We start from the raw sequence: 15,591 nt of genomic DNA on the forward strand, positions 1-15,591 counted from the left end.
CCTCTAAGGGTTCTATCTCATACCTTTAATCTATGCCCCCTTGTTATTGACCTCTCTACTAATGGAAAAAGTGCCTTCCATCCTACCTGTGCTCCTCGCAATTCTGTACACTTCTATCAGATCCTTTCTCAACCTTTGTTGCTCCAAGGAAAGCAAACAAAGCCATTTTCTCTTTTCTCATTGTTCAGACCCTCCAACCCAGACAAACATCCTGGTAAATCTCTTCTACACCGTCTGTAGTGCAATGACATCCTTCCTATTCTGTGCACACAATGCTCCAATTGCAGCCTAGCCAGCTACTTAGAGACCATGTAAGTCAGGAGTTTTTAGAATGTTGTTCATTTACTTAGATGAATGCAGTTCCAACAACACTAAAAAAAACTCAACAGCATACAGGATAAAGCTACCCAATTGATCTGCACCCAATCTCAGTGCTTATACCTGTTACTAATGCACAGTGATAGCAGTATGTACCATATTAGGATACTTTGTAGTAATTTGTCAAGGCTTCTTTGACAGTATCAGCATCTTTTTGAACCTGTGACTCTACCAGTTGGAAGAATGCAGGCTGCACATCCCACAGAACTCCACCACCTGCAAGCTGCCTTCCAAGGCACACCTCTGTCTGGCTTGGAGCTGTATCATGTTTTCTTTCCTAATGTTACTGGATCAAATCTTGGAATTGTCTTCATAAAGCATTGTGTGTATATCCACTCAACGTAGACTACAGTGTTTCAAGAAGGCAGCTCACCACCACCACCATCTTTCAGGCAATTAGGGATGGACAGTAATGCTAGCCTAGTCAGTCTTGACCTTATCCCAAGAATAAATTTAATGAGAAACAAGTTTTCAATGTCTTGATCTTCTTTTAAAGTCAAAGCTCAATGCAAATCTCATTGCAGAGATCATCACACTGAAAGTTGATGTTCAATTCCTACGATATCAATGATGCTGTCTGTTGTTTTTCTTTGTTTTTGTGAGATTGGGCAGTGAGTGTTGAAAATTATCCAGATCATGTCATCACCTGATGTCTGTTATCCTTATGGACTCACTAATTAAGAGGGGACTTCTGGCTGATGATCTTCAGCTACCTCAAAGAACCACACTAGGATCAGCATGTTCAGGCCATTCTTTTGCTTCACTGGACTCTACAGAACTGGAATACTGGTGAAGGTTGTCTTTTTAACACAACACCTCACACTTACTCTTTCCATGAGCTGCTGCTCTAGTCTCTGATGTCTGTCTCAGGAATGTAAGCTTGCTGTTAGATTGCTCTTACCTTCTCACTGTTGGAATAAGGCTGTGATTGAGTGGAGCATGGTTCAACAATATGAACAACCTATGAATCTAAGTTTGAATTTATTTTCTAGCTCCCAACTAATCAATATCATTCTTGCGTTAAACAACAAATCTTTTGCTGCATTTGTTTCATTTTTTCTTCCATTTCCCTATGTCTTGCCTTGACATCAATGCCCTGTCCAATATTTTTTTCCTGTGTTTGCAAGGGGAGTGTCTAAAGATTGCTGGCATACGTACGAATGTGAAATTAAACAATAGTGCAGTTTGCTGATATGATATATTACGTATTTGCATTTGGATAGAGAAACAGTTACTTACAAAAGTACTGAATTTAGACTGATCTCTGAACTGTACATTTGTTTACAGAACATACTTAATTATATTTCATATATGTTTAATTTTAGAGAAGACCTTTCCCTGTCAGCACTGTGACAAGCAGTTTGCCAATGAGAGGCTACTAAGGGACCACGTACGAAATCACGGTAGGGTGCATCAGTGCATTTGTTAATGGTTGCAAAAGCTAATGATATGGTTGTTTGAGTCCTATTCTTTAGTGGTGTGAGGGCCTCAGGTCATGTGTTAACTGCAGAATGCTGTCTTCCTCTGCCTGACTTCAAAATAAACATCTACCCAATTTCTTCAATGAATTCACAAAGCAATCTATTTGTAGGAACAGAGCTTATTCTTAAAGCAAATGGTAATTACTGATTAACATATACTGTGATCCAGAACTAAAACTATATCCTCTTAATCCCACCTATACACACATACTGCTCCTCCAAAATCATTTCCAGAAAAACAGTAGGTGGCTTGCAGTGCAAATTAAACAGGTGAATCACAGCACGCCTACTGCTAAATACAATTCTAGGAAATCACATGATTCATTCAATCCAGAAAAGTATCCAAATAATTTTATCTCCTCTAACTCCCTTTATACATTTCTTAATATAGATATGTAATCCCAACACTTGCTAACCCTGACAAAAATAATATTGATGTGAAGTTGGGACAAAAAGGAAGTAGTGTCTAGAATACTGGAACAAATTATTCCAGTACAACAACAGCACTGGTATCTATTAGGCAAATGCTAAGGTATGTCTTCAGCCCAGAAAGCAGGACAAATTCAAATTAGTTTACTCTTTTGTTTCCTTTGCTGTGTTGGCATAAAGCACAATTTTATTTAAACTCAGCTCTCTTTGTCATCATGTGTTTTAGAATTCAATCCTTTCTGTCCCACTTCCAATGTGCTGTAAAATCAAATTCCTCTTTCACATACGATTCGTCCAGCTATGTGTGCACCTCCTTAATCTCCTTATACCAATGTCAATTTATTTGTGACTCGAGTAATAATCCATAGAGAATAATCCCTGGAATCGTGTTCTCTGATTTAGCTCTTTACTCCTGATGCTCTCTGAGTAGTGCCTCATGCCTGTTCTTTCCTGTGTTGCTGGTTCCAACAAGGACCAGGATGATTGAAACCACCTTCTGCAGTGTAGAACCCTGAGCTGCCAAAGTAAAAGAAAAACTCTTCATAACTTTAGGATGCTTTGCAACGAGGTTGCAATGTAGAAAATGCACCAGTTATTTTGCCCAGAACAAGTCCCAGAAAAAAATCATTATGAACAAATCATCTATTGTTACTGACATCAGGTGAGGGATAAATATTGGCCAGGAACTTGAGAAGAACACCCTCAAACACTTTTCTGCATCATGCCAAGGCATTTTGCCCTTTCAAAGGGCAAGTGTGACCTCGTCCAAAGTACAGCACCCAGACTGTGCAACACTTCCTCTGTACTGTACTGGAGTGTTGTCCAGACCACTACCTTGTAAGTTTTGTTTCTTGACATCAGAGAATACTAGGCTCCCCCTGCTTTTGCTTAACATATGCCATTGCTCGCTCAATGCTGTCAGTACAGGGACACTGGCACCTGTATTGACTATGAGGTGCACTGTAACTGTTTAAAGTTTTGAGCTAATTATTATTTGGAGCTGTAATTGAATCTGCAGTTGATATATTTGTAAAAGAACTTTACTCGGTGCACAAATGCAGCTTTCTAAGGTCAATTTGTTTCTACACCACAGCAGTGTGGGTTTCTTCCTGCCACCTTTAACTTCTAGTATTCCACTCACCTTTACCGAATTCCAGGTGCTTCATCTAATACTCTAGATTTTTCCGTATCATAGATTGGGTGGAGAGAGAGTAAATTTAAAAATTATACAGAAGATGGCAGAATAAAATTTTCTCCCATAAAAGTTTGTATCCAGGAGCAAAAGTTTTTAACAGATAATTTTGTGCTTCTGTTTGTCAGTGAACCAATTTAAGTGCCCACTCTGCGACATGACCTGCACTACTTTCTCCTCATTAAGGACACACATTAAATTCCGCCACTGTGATGAGAGGCCATATGGATGTGACTTCTGTGAGAACAGGTAAGTGTTGTGGTTGTTACTCAAATTGCTACTGCACTTTTATATTGCTCATGCAGTACCTTGGCAAAGCTGAGCGATATGCACTTTGGCGAGATGTGGATTTGAATTGCGCAAGATGTTCTGCAAGGCCCATAGAACATAGAACAGCATGGGAACAAGCTGTTTGGCTCACCATGTCTGTGCCAACCATGATGCCATTCTTAAATATAACCGCTTGCCTGTACATGGTTGTTTTAAAAAATTCTCAAGGTCAAGGACCAGGCTCGCAGGAAAGTAGTCTGACACAGAACAAACAGCCAAGAGGCGAGTCTGCTAGAATATAAGTGTTTTATTCCCCGCAGCGTCGCCACAACCAGGTCTCGTACTTACAACGGGTCTGGTTTATACTCACTCTACGTGTTACCGGAACTGGGAGCCGTCAGTTCTCGTAGAGCGGTTGCCAACAACCCACGCTCGGCGGTTAAACGCAACCCCGGAGCAGACTCTACCGAACTGGAGACTTTTCCAGCTGATATACTCTTTTCGAGATCTAAACATTCATGTGAACAGCAGAGCAAGGCTGAAAAACACATTCCATTCTGGTCACATACAGATAAGAAGATTCACACGGGAAGGTGTGTAATAAGATTCACACGGGACTAAGCGACACCTTCCATTTTCGGTTAGATTCACACATGTATTGGGACACAATTTTAACCCTTTCACCACATTCCACTGCTTGGCCCAATACATGTGTTACATTATGATTCACACATGTATTGGGACATAATTTTACACCACATTCCACTGCTTGGCCCAATACATGTGTTACATTATGAGCACACATGTATTGGGACACACCACATTCCACTGCTTGGCCCAATACATGTGTTACATTATGCCCATATGTATTCTTTCTAACAAGCGCCTACGTACACGCCAAATATACAAGCAAGTCAGGACATTACAGCATGTTAAAATCACCAGGACCGCTACCAGGATCGACAAGGGTGGGAACAGGAATGTCCCCGCAGTGGAGGACATACCACTCAATATGTCCCACCAATGATGAGCTGACTCCACGTCCACTACACGGGCAGCATGTACTACCTCCTGTCCATGTATAAAGGTAGACACCGTAACCTTGGTGACATTGGTTTGATGCTTTCGTAATATCTGCTTAAGCTCCTCGGATCGGTCCAATGCTCGCTTAAACCGATCCAGGGAAATGTTCCAAGGATTCATCAGCACTTTCCACTGCACCTTGGTAAAGTGGCGAGCACTGCTATAAGTGGTCAACAGATAGGTCTGATTCTGCCAGTGCCACTGATAGACATTTGAGAGGCATCCCGAGAACGGTGCTGAGGGAAGCATAGGATGTGGATTATTGGTAGCCACACAGAGCGTGTGTGGCCCAATCTGCCACATCATGTCCCTTGGAGTTTCAACAGTCCATTCGCACAGGGCCGTTCCCTTAGTCAAGCAAGGGTCCCGATACCTGTCCATCAGTAGGCAAGTTTTCCCCTGATCAGTCTGTTCACAAGCGGACAGATCATAGGTAATATTGGTATCTGGGCTAAACCACTGTCCCCTTGTCTTCAGAAAATAATATCCAGAAGATGTAATCACTGGTAATACATAATATCGACAGACCGTAACAGTGTGGGTTACATTCATGATCCGTTACACATAGTTGCGTTACACCATGTTCGTTCTGGATGGGTTATCATCCACAATTTCTCAGATACATTCCATATTCCCCTCCACGCTTGTACATTGGGGGATGTTACCACACGCAAAAAGCGTTCTTTCTGTATTTGAGCATGCAACATTTGAATATGACAGGCAGTCCAATTTAACTGAGCCGTAATGTTCTCAAACAGTTCCTGAGTGGCACCCCAGACATCCAGTTCCCATTGCAGAGATCGTATCATTATTTCAGCTGTCTCTCCTTGAGTCATCATTACGGATGGCATCCACCTTCCAATAGTATGTAGTCCTTGTGAGGTGGCCTGTCCCGTGTTAGATAATTTAGTACGGGTTACCTCAGAGTCAATGGCATTCGAGATACCCATAACAGTTCCTGCGCCTCCCAGCAGGGTGTCGTACCACGCTCGTCGCCGCCTCTTGGTATGACACTCGGGTATGAGGGGCAACTGTACCCGCCAATGAACATCAGTGTGCAGTACCGCCCGGGCCATCTGTTGACAAGTTGACATAATAGGGGCCAACTGTGTTCGATGCGACCGCACGCCCCCCGTGGCACCCCTCTTCGGTGCTGGCCCGCCCCGCGTGGGGTTTAATAACGCCTCAGACGGGGCGTTCGTCGAGGGCAGTACCATTATTAACCACATGAATCGATGACGATTCCGAATATCGGTGGCATTGCGCAGCCACAGATCTTCCCCCCGAGCTGTGACGCTCCAATGAGTCCCCGTTGTCCCGCATGTCTGGGTGCGTCGGTCCCACAAACACGTCTTGACTTGGGCATTTACCACCAGGGTGCAATTAGGCGGTATGAACGATATGTCATATTTTTCCCCATCCTGGCGCATGTAGCACTGTGCACACGTGTACAATTGACAGTCGCTGGTGAGAGTCAGAACAACGCGCTGCTGACCGGGTTCACATGTAAAATTGTCCTGCGTCCGTCGCTGGCTACTGGCCTCCCACCGCACCTCATGGCGGGCGACCGGTACCAGCGTCCAGGCCGTGATACCGATGCCCTGGAGTGGCCATCCGATCGCGAACATCGCCAATAGGAGTCGCAATCCCCATGACCACCCCATGTTCAAGGCGGAGGGCCAGCCTGCGGGTGCATAGCAATTACAACATTATTTAGGTCTCACGTAAGTAGCACTGGTTCGCCGGGACGTTTGCCCAGGTCGGGTCCCCGGGGTACATAATGGTGACCAGACTGTCCTTCCCCTGTGCTATGATTTCGGCCGGCCTGGGGGGGCCGGTCGTCTGGCGCACCCATACCTTGGCCCCCTTAGTGTCAGTAGACCCAAATCCCCCCGTCCCACGCTCAGTAACCGTAACGGGAGCTCCCGTCTCTTCCACCGTTGTAAGGTTACATGGCTTAATGACCAATTGCGCTATTCTGTCCCCCTTCTGTATCACGTAAGGTTCAGCAGTGATGTTGACCAGGACCACCCCCAACTCCCCTTGGTAGTCCGCGTCAATTACGCCTGCCATCACATCAATCCCCTTTAGTGACAGTCCCGACCGCGGGAGGATATGCCCATAGGTTCCAGGGGGACAAATCAATCCTAATCCGGTCTTAATCACCGTAGGTTTCTGTTGGATCAAAGTCTGGGCAGTTAGTGCTCGTAGGTCCAGTCCAGCCGAAGCCGGCGTGGCCCTTACGGGAATATCAGCTTCCTCAGCGAATTTCCACATTTTAATAGGCTGAGTCTTTGGGGTATCACATACTCGTATCATCCTATTCAAGGGTGTTACCCCATTTCCTAATGGGCGGTTATTAATTTGTTTCACCACCCGAATTAGTTGCTTCTTCCAACCTGTTAAGTCATTGCAACCTCCTGCTTTTCGTAGTGAGGACTTCAGAAGCCCATTCATTCGTTCTATAAGTCCCGCAGCTTGTGGGTGATAGGGTACATGATAAACCCATTCCACGTGGTTATCGTGACACCACTGCTTTACCGCCCTTCCTGTGAAATGGGAGCCATTGTCACTCTGGACCTGTATGGGCAATCCATAAAATTGTTCAATCAAATCTAAACATCGCAAGGTAGCCTGTTGATTGTTGTGACGACAGGGATGGGCTACCAAAACCCCAGACATAGTGTCCACAGCTGTACATATGTGGTTACATCCTTGTGAGGAGGGTAAGGGACCCACAAAGTCCATTTGCCAGCTCTGTCCCGGACCATCCCCCCGATGGATATGTCCCATCATGTGTTGGGGCACTCCCTGCCGCTGATGTTGACACTGCTCACACTGGTTTACTGCAGTCTTAACATCATCTACCATAAGATCTATTCCTCGGTCTCGAGCCCATTGCAAGGTTCCTTGCACTCCCCAGTGCCCAGCCTTAAGGTGTGCCCATCTAGCTAGGTCCACTGAGGTGCCCCTTTGCACAATCATGGTTCGGACGATACCATCCACATATCGGTTATGTAGAGCTTCCACATCATTTCGAGATGTATGGGCATCTACGTGGGTGATGTATATGACCAGGTATTGAGCTTTCTCCCATATAATCTTCCCATAACTGTTTACCCCATACTTCCCTATTCTGGATCATCCACTGATTGGCCTGCCAAGTTGGCATCCATTGTGTCATGCCGTTAACCACTGACCACGAGTCAGAGAACAAACAAACTCCCATGACCCCTGCTTGCATGACTACCATATGCACTGCTTTTAATTCTGCCCACTGACTACTTTTTCCCTCCCCTAATTCTTCTAGGGTAGTGCCTTGTTTTGGGTTAAAGGCGGCAGCTTTCCATCTACGCTGTCCCGCTTTCCATTGGGCTGACCCATCTACGAACCAAGCCGTGGCTTGTTCATCCGGGGTCAGTTCATCATACCGTTTTCCCATCTTAACGGGTGATTCCTTGTATTCAATCACCTCAAACCGTTTTTCCCCTTCCTCAGGGGCCTCCGCCACTTGCTCATGTAGGACTGACACTCCTTTCTGTCCAGTCCGCACTCTCTCCGACACATACCATTTCCATTTAATGATGCTGCTCTCTTGGGCAGTTCCTATTCGGTGGGTAGTGGGGTCACTAAGTACCCACGGAAGAATAGGGATAGCTGTTCTCATGATCACTTCATGTCCAATGGTCAGGGCTTCAGTTTCCACCAAGCCCCAGTAGCATGCTAATAACTGTTTCTCAAAGGGGGTATACCGTTCCCCTGCCGGGGGTAATTTTCGGGACCAAAATCCCAATGGCTTACGGGTTCTTCCCTGTTTTTGCCATAAGCTCCAATTGGCATAATCCCCCTGTGCTGAGACTTGCAGTTCTACAGGTCCTGACTGTATCTTTCCCAAGGATACAGCTTGCTGTATCGCTTGCTTGGCCATTTCAAATGCAGTTTGATGGACCTCCGTCCATTCGAACGCTGCCTTTTTCCTCGTAACTCGATACAAAGGTTTTAAAATTTGTCCTAAATGGGGAATATGCTGTCTCCAGAATCCGAATAACCCAATAAATTGCTGCACGTCCTTCTGGGTGTGAGGGACGGCAAAGACCTGAATCTTATTTTTAGCTTTCGCAGTGATTTCCCTTTCCCCCTTGTTCCACACGATTCCTAAGAATTTTACCGTTTGTGAGGGACCCTGGATTTTGGCTGGGTTGATCTCCCACCCATATCCTCGCATATGTTGAACCAGTTGGTCCAGCAATTCCTGAACCTGCTTCTGACTTGTCCCCTGTATCATCATATCGTCAATATAGTGCGAGATCATCACTTCGTCAGGCACTTTAAAGGCAGCCAAGTGTTCTGCAACTATCCGGTGGCAGATAGTAGGGCTATGCAGATATCCTTGGGGCAATCGCGTGAACGTGAATTGTCTACCCTCCCAAGTGAATGCGAACTGTTCCTGCCTATCTTCGGGAATAGGAATTGTGAAGAAGGCATTAGCCAAATCAATTACTCAGTACCACACCCCTGGATGATGTTGGATTCGTCCTATAATAGTGACGGCATCTGGGACCGCTGCCGTCAAGGCCGGAGTGTGACGGTTTAGTTGCCGATAATCTACCGTCATCCGCCATGACCCATCGGCTTTATGTACGGGCCATAAGGGGTTATTCCACGCCGTGGTGCATGTCCTAAGCACTCCCGCTTCCAAATAATCCTTAATTGTGGCGGATATTTCTTTATGTCCGCCGGGAATCCTATACTGTCTAAGACTTATTACGCGATCGGCGATCGGGATGGGGAAGGGGTCCATTTTAACCTTTCCCACTAACACCGTCCTACAGCGCAAAGCCATTTTCGTGATTCCAAATTCAAACTTCCCTTGTTGGAGGTGAAGTGTTAAACCGGCCAGAATGTCCATTCCCAGGATCCATTCTCTAACTGGTGTAATGATAATTGAATAAGTTTTAATGGGCATTGTACCTATCTTTAGGGGCAATTGTACTGTTTTTCCTTCAATCAGATTACCTCCCAGCCCAACCAGCGTGACTGGGGTTCCTTTAAACTTATGGGACGTCCCATAGATTAAGGTGGCCTCCGTCCCTGTGTCCACTAGAGCCATAACGGTTTGGACGGATTTGCGCCAATAGATAGTCAATGATACATGAGGTCGAATGTCGTCTGCTGACCATTGGCTCGTTCGTGGGCAAACCCTTGGGGCTTGGCCCGATTCCTATTGTTCCTCCCATTCATCTTCCCCAGACAGCACTGGGTAAAGACGTTTGCCTCGCCCTTCTTTGTTCTTGCCTTTCTTACTAGGTTTCCGGCCACGCCTATCCACTTTATAACACTCTCGGAGGGGAGGCCGTACCTCCTCCTCCTCCTCGTCCTCCGAGATTCCCACCGCTGGGAAGTGGAAGTTCTACCCCTTCGAGGCTCATTAACAACCGGACCCCGTGTCTGACATTTTTGTGTTAGTAATTCCACTAGGTCTTCCATAGTGGGTCGGGACTCCGTCTCTACCCGGGACACCTTCAGTCCCTTTCGTCTGCATAAGTCTTTTAATTCCGGTGTAGGTAGGCCATCAATCTCCGATGCTGGGACCTGCGCCCGTATAAAAGCTTGCCACAAAGCACGCCGTGAGGGGCCTTGGTTACTTCCTTGATTAGGGTTTACTTTTCCCCCTGCCCGAGCCTCAGGGCGACGCCCCTCCGTGCCCCCCTGAGAAGCACGGGTTGTGGGTCCCCAATCCCCCAAACCACCCATCTCCCTCATCATACTACGGGCATCTCCTAGGGTTTCTCCCCGTCCACTCAACATTATGGTTAATAACAGTGGTTTATAATGGGGGGGGGCAGTCTTCACTAGGTGGTCTCTAGTCTGTCTACTAACATTTGTGTTATCTACCTCGTCCAGCACTCCCAGCAACAGGGCATCCCGCACACACAAACGGGTTAGCCTCTGAACCCCTTCCTTAATTGTTGTCCAAGTTCCTTCCAAGGGGGGCCAATCGGACGGGAAGGGATACTGTTCGGCCACTGCCCTGGCATACATCCCAAATAAGGTCCCCATACTGCGATCTATTACCATATCCTTGGCTTGTCTGCGGTACCCCAGGTCTATGGCAGCATCCTTTGCTAATCCACCAAACTTGGGAGCATCCTGATAGTCTACCTGCACTTGTTGCCCCCCTTCCTCGAGGAGCCGAATTAGCCATAGCTCTAACGGCTCCCCAGGATTACGTCGGGTTTTCTGTGTGATAAACAGCACCTCATCGGTAGTGAAGTCTTCCGTTAATTCAGAGAATTCTGCAGGAGGCTGAGCCCGCGGTAATTCATGCATAATTGCCTCCCCTTGTTCATTCCGTATAGGGTTTCCTTCCTCATCTAACATTATCTCCCGTTGCACTGGGAGACGTCTCTGAACCTGCTTTCTCCTAACCACTGGTTTAGCTTGGAGTACGGGTGGGTCCTCTTCGTACTGATCATCTGAATCTCCCCAAATGTTCCCATCCCAATGATCGATATCCCACCGATCCCCGTTATTTAACTGGGCTACAAACGCCCGTACTTGTACTGGGTCCGGGGTTCGAGGGACCTTCCTTTTCTCTTTCCGTTTCTTAGCAGACAGATACATAATAGTTCGTCCTGCTAGTTCAGTTAATGCTGTCAATTCAGCTTTTAACTTCATAATTTCCTGCCTCAACATAGAGGCATCTCCCGAACTGAGTCCCTGCTCATGTTTCAGGAGGGCTAATTCTGCTTCAGCTTTTTGGCGCTTGTCTGACTGTTGTCTACAAGCCGCCGCACAGGCCCACATCCTCCGCTGTACCCCAGGCAAGGGGTTCTTCGGCAGGACTGGGATCCTCTCAAGGGTGGACAGCAACGACCCTGGGGTTCCTACGCCCTCGGCCTCCCAGTTCTCCGGTCGCCCCCCACCATTTCTCAAACAAACTGCCACGCCATGCCACGGTCCATGCCATCCCGGGACAGTCGGGACCTCCACAGTTTGTTCCTCTGGTTTCTTAGCCTTTTTCCAAAACATTGTTCTGTATCAAAATCTTTCCTCAATTGCGATTGATCCTGCCGACTACGCCAAAATGTTTTAAAAAATTCTCAAGGTCAAGGACCAGGCTCGCAGGAAAGTAGTCTGACACAGAACAAACAGCCAAGAGGCGAGTCTGCTAGAATATAAGTGTTTTATTCCCCGCAGCGTCGCCACAACCAGGTCTCGTACTTACAACGGGTCTGGTTTATACTCACTCTACGTGTTACCGGAACTGGGAGCCGTCAGTTCTCGTAGAGCGGTTGCCAACAACCCACGCTCGGCGGTTAAACGCAACCCCGGAGCAGACTCTACCGAACTGGAGACTTTTCCAGCTGATATACTCTTTTCGAGATCTAAACATTCATGTGAACAGCAGAGCAAGGCTGAAAAACACATTCCATTCTGGTCACATACAGATAAGAAGATTCACACGGGAAGGTGTGTAATAAGATTCACACGGGACTAAGCGACACCTTCCATTTTCGGTTAGATTCACACATGTATTGGGACACAATTTTAACCCTTTCACCACAATGGTCTGTATCTGTCTATTCCCTGCTTGTTCATGTGTCTATCTAAATGCCTGTTCAACGTTGCTATCGTATCTGTTTCTTTCACCTCCCACTCTTTGTAAAATAAAACTTGTCTCGCACATCTCCTTTAAACTCTCCCTATCTCACCTTAAACCTATGCCTCCTTGTATTTGACATTTCCACCCATAAAAACTCCAACTCTCCAACCGATCCATGTCTCAGAATTTTATACAATTCGATCAGGTTGCCCCTCAGCCTCCATTGCTCCAGTGAAAACAATGCAAGTTTGTCTGACCTCTCCTTATAGCTAATACAGTCCAATCCAGGCAACATCCTGATAAATAAAGATTTGCAGATGCGGAATTCATAAACAAAAACAGAAATTGATGGAGGAACTCAGCAGGTCCGGTAGCATCTGTACAGAGAACGCTATTTCAGTTCTGAAAAAGGGTCAGTGGACTAGAAATACTAACTCTGCCTTCTCTCCATAAATGCTGCCAGACAAGCTGAGTTTCTCCAATAATTTCACTTTTGTAACATCCTGGTAAATCTCTTTTGCACCCTCTAACATTCTTCCTATAGTATGGTGACCAGAACTGTACACAGTACTCTAGATATAGCTTAACTAAAGTCTTATACATGATTTGCCAACTTTTATACTCGATGCCTGACTAATGAAGGCAATCATGACATATGCCTTCTTTACCACCATACCAACCTGTGTTGCCACTTTCAAGAAGGTATGGACTTGAAACCCAAACTCCTACCATTTACTGTACATTTTCCTCTTGCATTTGACCTCCCCAAATGTGTCACTCTCACTTGTCCAGATTAAACTCCATCAGCCAATTGTCTACCCAACTTTCCAACTGATATATATCCTGATGTATCCTTTGATGACTCCACCAACTTTTGTGTCATCTGCAAGCTGACTGATCAGACCAATTGCATTTTCATCCAAATCATTTATATATATTACCAACAACAGAGGTCCCAGCACTGATCCTTTTGGAACAGTACTGGTCACAAACCTGTAGTCAGAGAAACACCCCTCCACAACTCAATGTTGGAATCATTTCAGTGCAGTTCGTGTGCTTTTCTGAAGTGATGTGTTGAGATTCTCACTAGGCAGTGGTGAATCCCAAGTTGACCCTCAAAATCATTTGTTCAGCCTCTTATTAACAGCCAAACACGAGTTTCTATTGTACCAAATTCAATATGCAAATTAGCTGTTGGGAAAATTCGACATGTAAACAGAGCATAGCAGCTTCAACTCATCACTTACTCCATAAGTCATTCCTATTTTATATCTGGTATCAGCATCTCAGGCAAGCTCCATGGGCCCCTGCTACCCTGTTCACATATCCATGAACATTGGCATCCAATATGCATCAGTCTCTATGAGCCTTCAGGGCATATAAACAGGCTACTTATAAGAAGCTTCTGCATTTCAGTACTGTGCCTCAGACTGCATCAGCCACTATCATTATAATACAAAATCACCTGGTGCTCATGGACTGGACTAGACTATATCCCTTCGCTCTTTGCTCACTGACGTAGCACTCACTCATTCTGCACCTATCTAGATGTTTCCAGCATTCTTGGCTTGCTAACTTTTTTGCATATTGCTTCCTTAGCCAGTGATATCAGACTCATAATACTCTTGTCTTGCCGCACCATTTAATATAGAAACAAAGCCAGGAAGCTTATTATGGTTGTCAACAGGCTTCAGTCTCGTCAAGGGGATTAGCATTTGCTCACGAGTTTCTGGCTCACTAAATCAAGGGCAGCCTCCAATACCAGTCCAGGACTTTTCCAGGAGCTCAGAGTTACAATCCTCTGCTCATAGAGGAGTAGATTGATGGGCAGTATGTCACCTATCTTGACACTTTCTCCCTTGTGTGCTATATTGGTCCTGGAATGAGAGAGAGGGGCAAGTATTAAAAAGCTGAAAGTGGATGGCATAGCTATTACAGTTGGTGCAGATGGGGAGGTTTTCTAAGCAATTGAGTAGACTGCACAGATGGTATGCAAGGTTAATGATGTTTTAGGTTGGTGTCAGTGAGGTCGGGTGGAGAAGATGTTGCATAGATTAGTGAGAATGGTAAACCCTTGGTGAGTGATGTGTGCAGTAGCAGAGAGAGAATGAGTATAAGGTACTGGAGAGAACATGCTGGTAGAGAAGGACATTGGTTTCTCCCTACTGTGCTGGGCATTCCTCCAAATGGCGGAGACTCCTCTAACCTGGTTAGCAGCCTCAGACCATGCTGGCCATTCAAAATTCTGGGCTGTAGGCTGGACTAAAGATTCAGCTCCCCATTCCTTTGATCCAGTCCCACGGTAAATGTTTAGTACAAACATTTCGCTCCTTGGTATCCCCATCTTAGCTAACATTGTAAAATCGCTCTCCTCAGCTACTTGGTCCTTCTCTCTCAAAGACTGCTCGTCATCACCTGCTTTGCAAACTCAGCCTTGACCCTTCTGTCCTTCCAAACTACTGGCCATCCCTAACCTCCCATTCATTTATCCAAATCTTTAAACATGGTATTGTGTCCCTGAGTGGTGCCCAAGACCCCCACGTAAATCCTTTTAATCATGCTTCTTTATCTGCCACCAGGCTGAATTTGTGCCTGTTTTTTCTACTGCTCATTCCTTTGATATTCCGACAGTGATAGTATATTCAGTACTTCCTTGTGTCAGATCAGGCAGGCTGACACAGATAGAAGCAAAACCTTAGCACTTCTATGCCTGATTTCTATGACTCAAAAGCCCCTGGACTATGTATTTCATTAATATCACTTTGACTGACTGAAAATTGTCCAGGCCTAGTTGCTCATTGCTGGGGTAGTGAAGACAGGCAGGGAGCAGTCCTGTATCTTCATCTGATTTGAGCTGTCCACAGTCAGGTCTACATTGCAATCCTGGTACAATTGAGAGAGAGTCTATTAAATTTGATCAGCTTACATGCATTGATGAAGTACGTGCAGTTTAGCAAGCTGTGGCTTGTTTGAGATGATAGCAGGATGTATCAGCAAGGCATAGAAAATTAGACTGTTGCACTGCATTGGGATGTTTAACGGAATATGAAGTTGCCCGAAGCCACAGAAATTTGTGTTTCTCCGCTCCATTTAATTTTGTTTCATGTTTTCATTGATCCCCTTAATGTGAATTCATATAGCAAGCAATTCCC

General features: G+C 45.7%; 1 protein-coding gene across 1 annotated transcript in view; it reads left to right on the forward strand.

Annotated features, from left to right (window-relative positions):
* LOC122555403 (histone H4 transcription factor) overlaps window positions 1–15,591 on the forward strand; it is a 54,282-nt gene that overhangs the window by 25,123 nt on the left and 13,568 nt on the right. Inside the window, exons 6-7 of the mRNA XM_043701377.2 lie at window positions 1,704–1,781; window positions 3,609–3,729. Of these exons, the coding sequence (XP_043557312.1) occupies window positions 1,704–1,781; window positions 3,609–3,729 (199 nt within the window). The remainder of the gene's footprint in view (window positions 1–1,703; window positions 1,782–3,608; window positions 3,730–15,591) is intronic.

The sequence above is a fragment of the Chiloscyllium plagiosum genome, unplaced genomic scaffold (assembly GCF_037043375.1).
Source record: "Chiloscyllium plagiosum isolate Xiang-an unplaced genomic scaffold, Cpla_swu_hap1 HiC_scaffold_12, whole genome shotgun sequence".
In the NCBI taxonomy this organism is placed as follows: Eukaryota; Metazoa; Chordata; class Chondrichthyes; order Orectolobiformes; family Hemiscylliidae; genus Chiloscyllium; species Chiloscyllium plagiosum.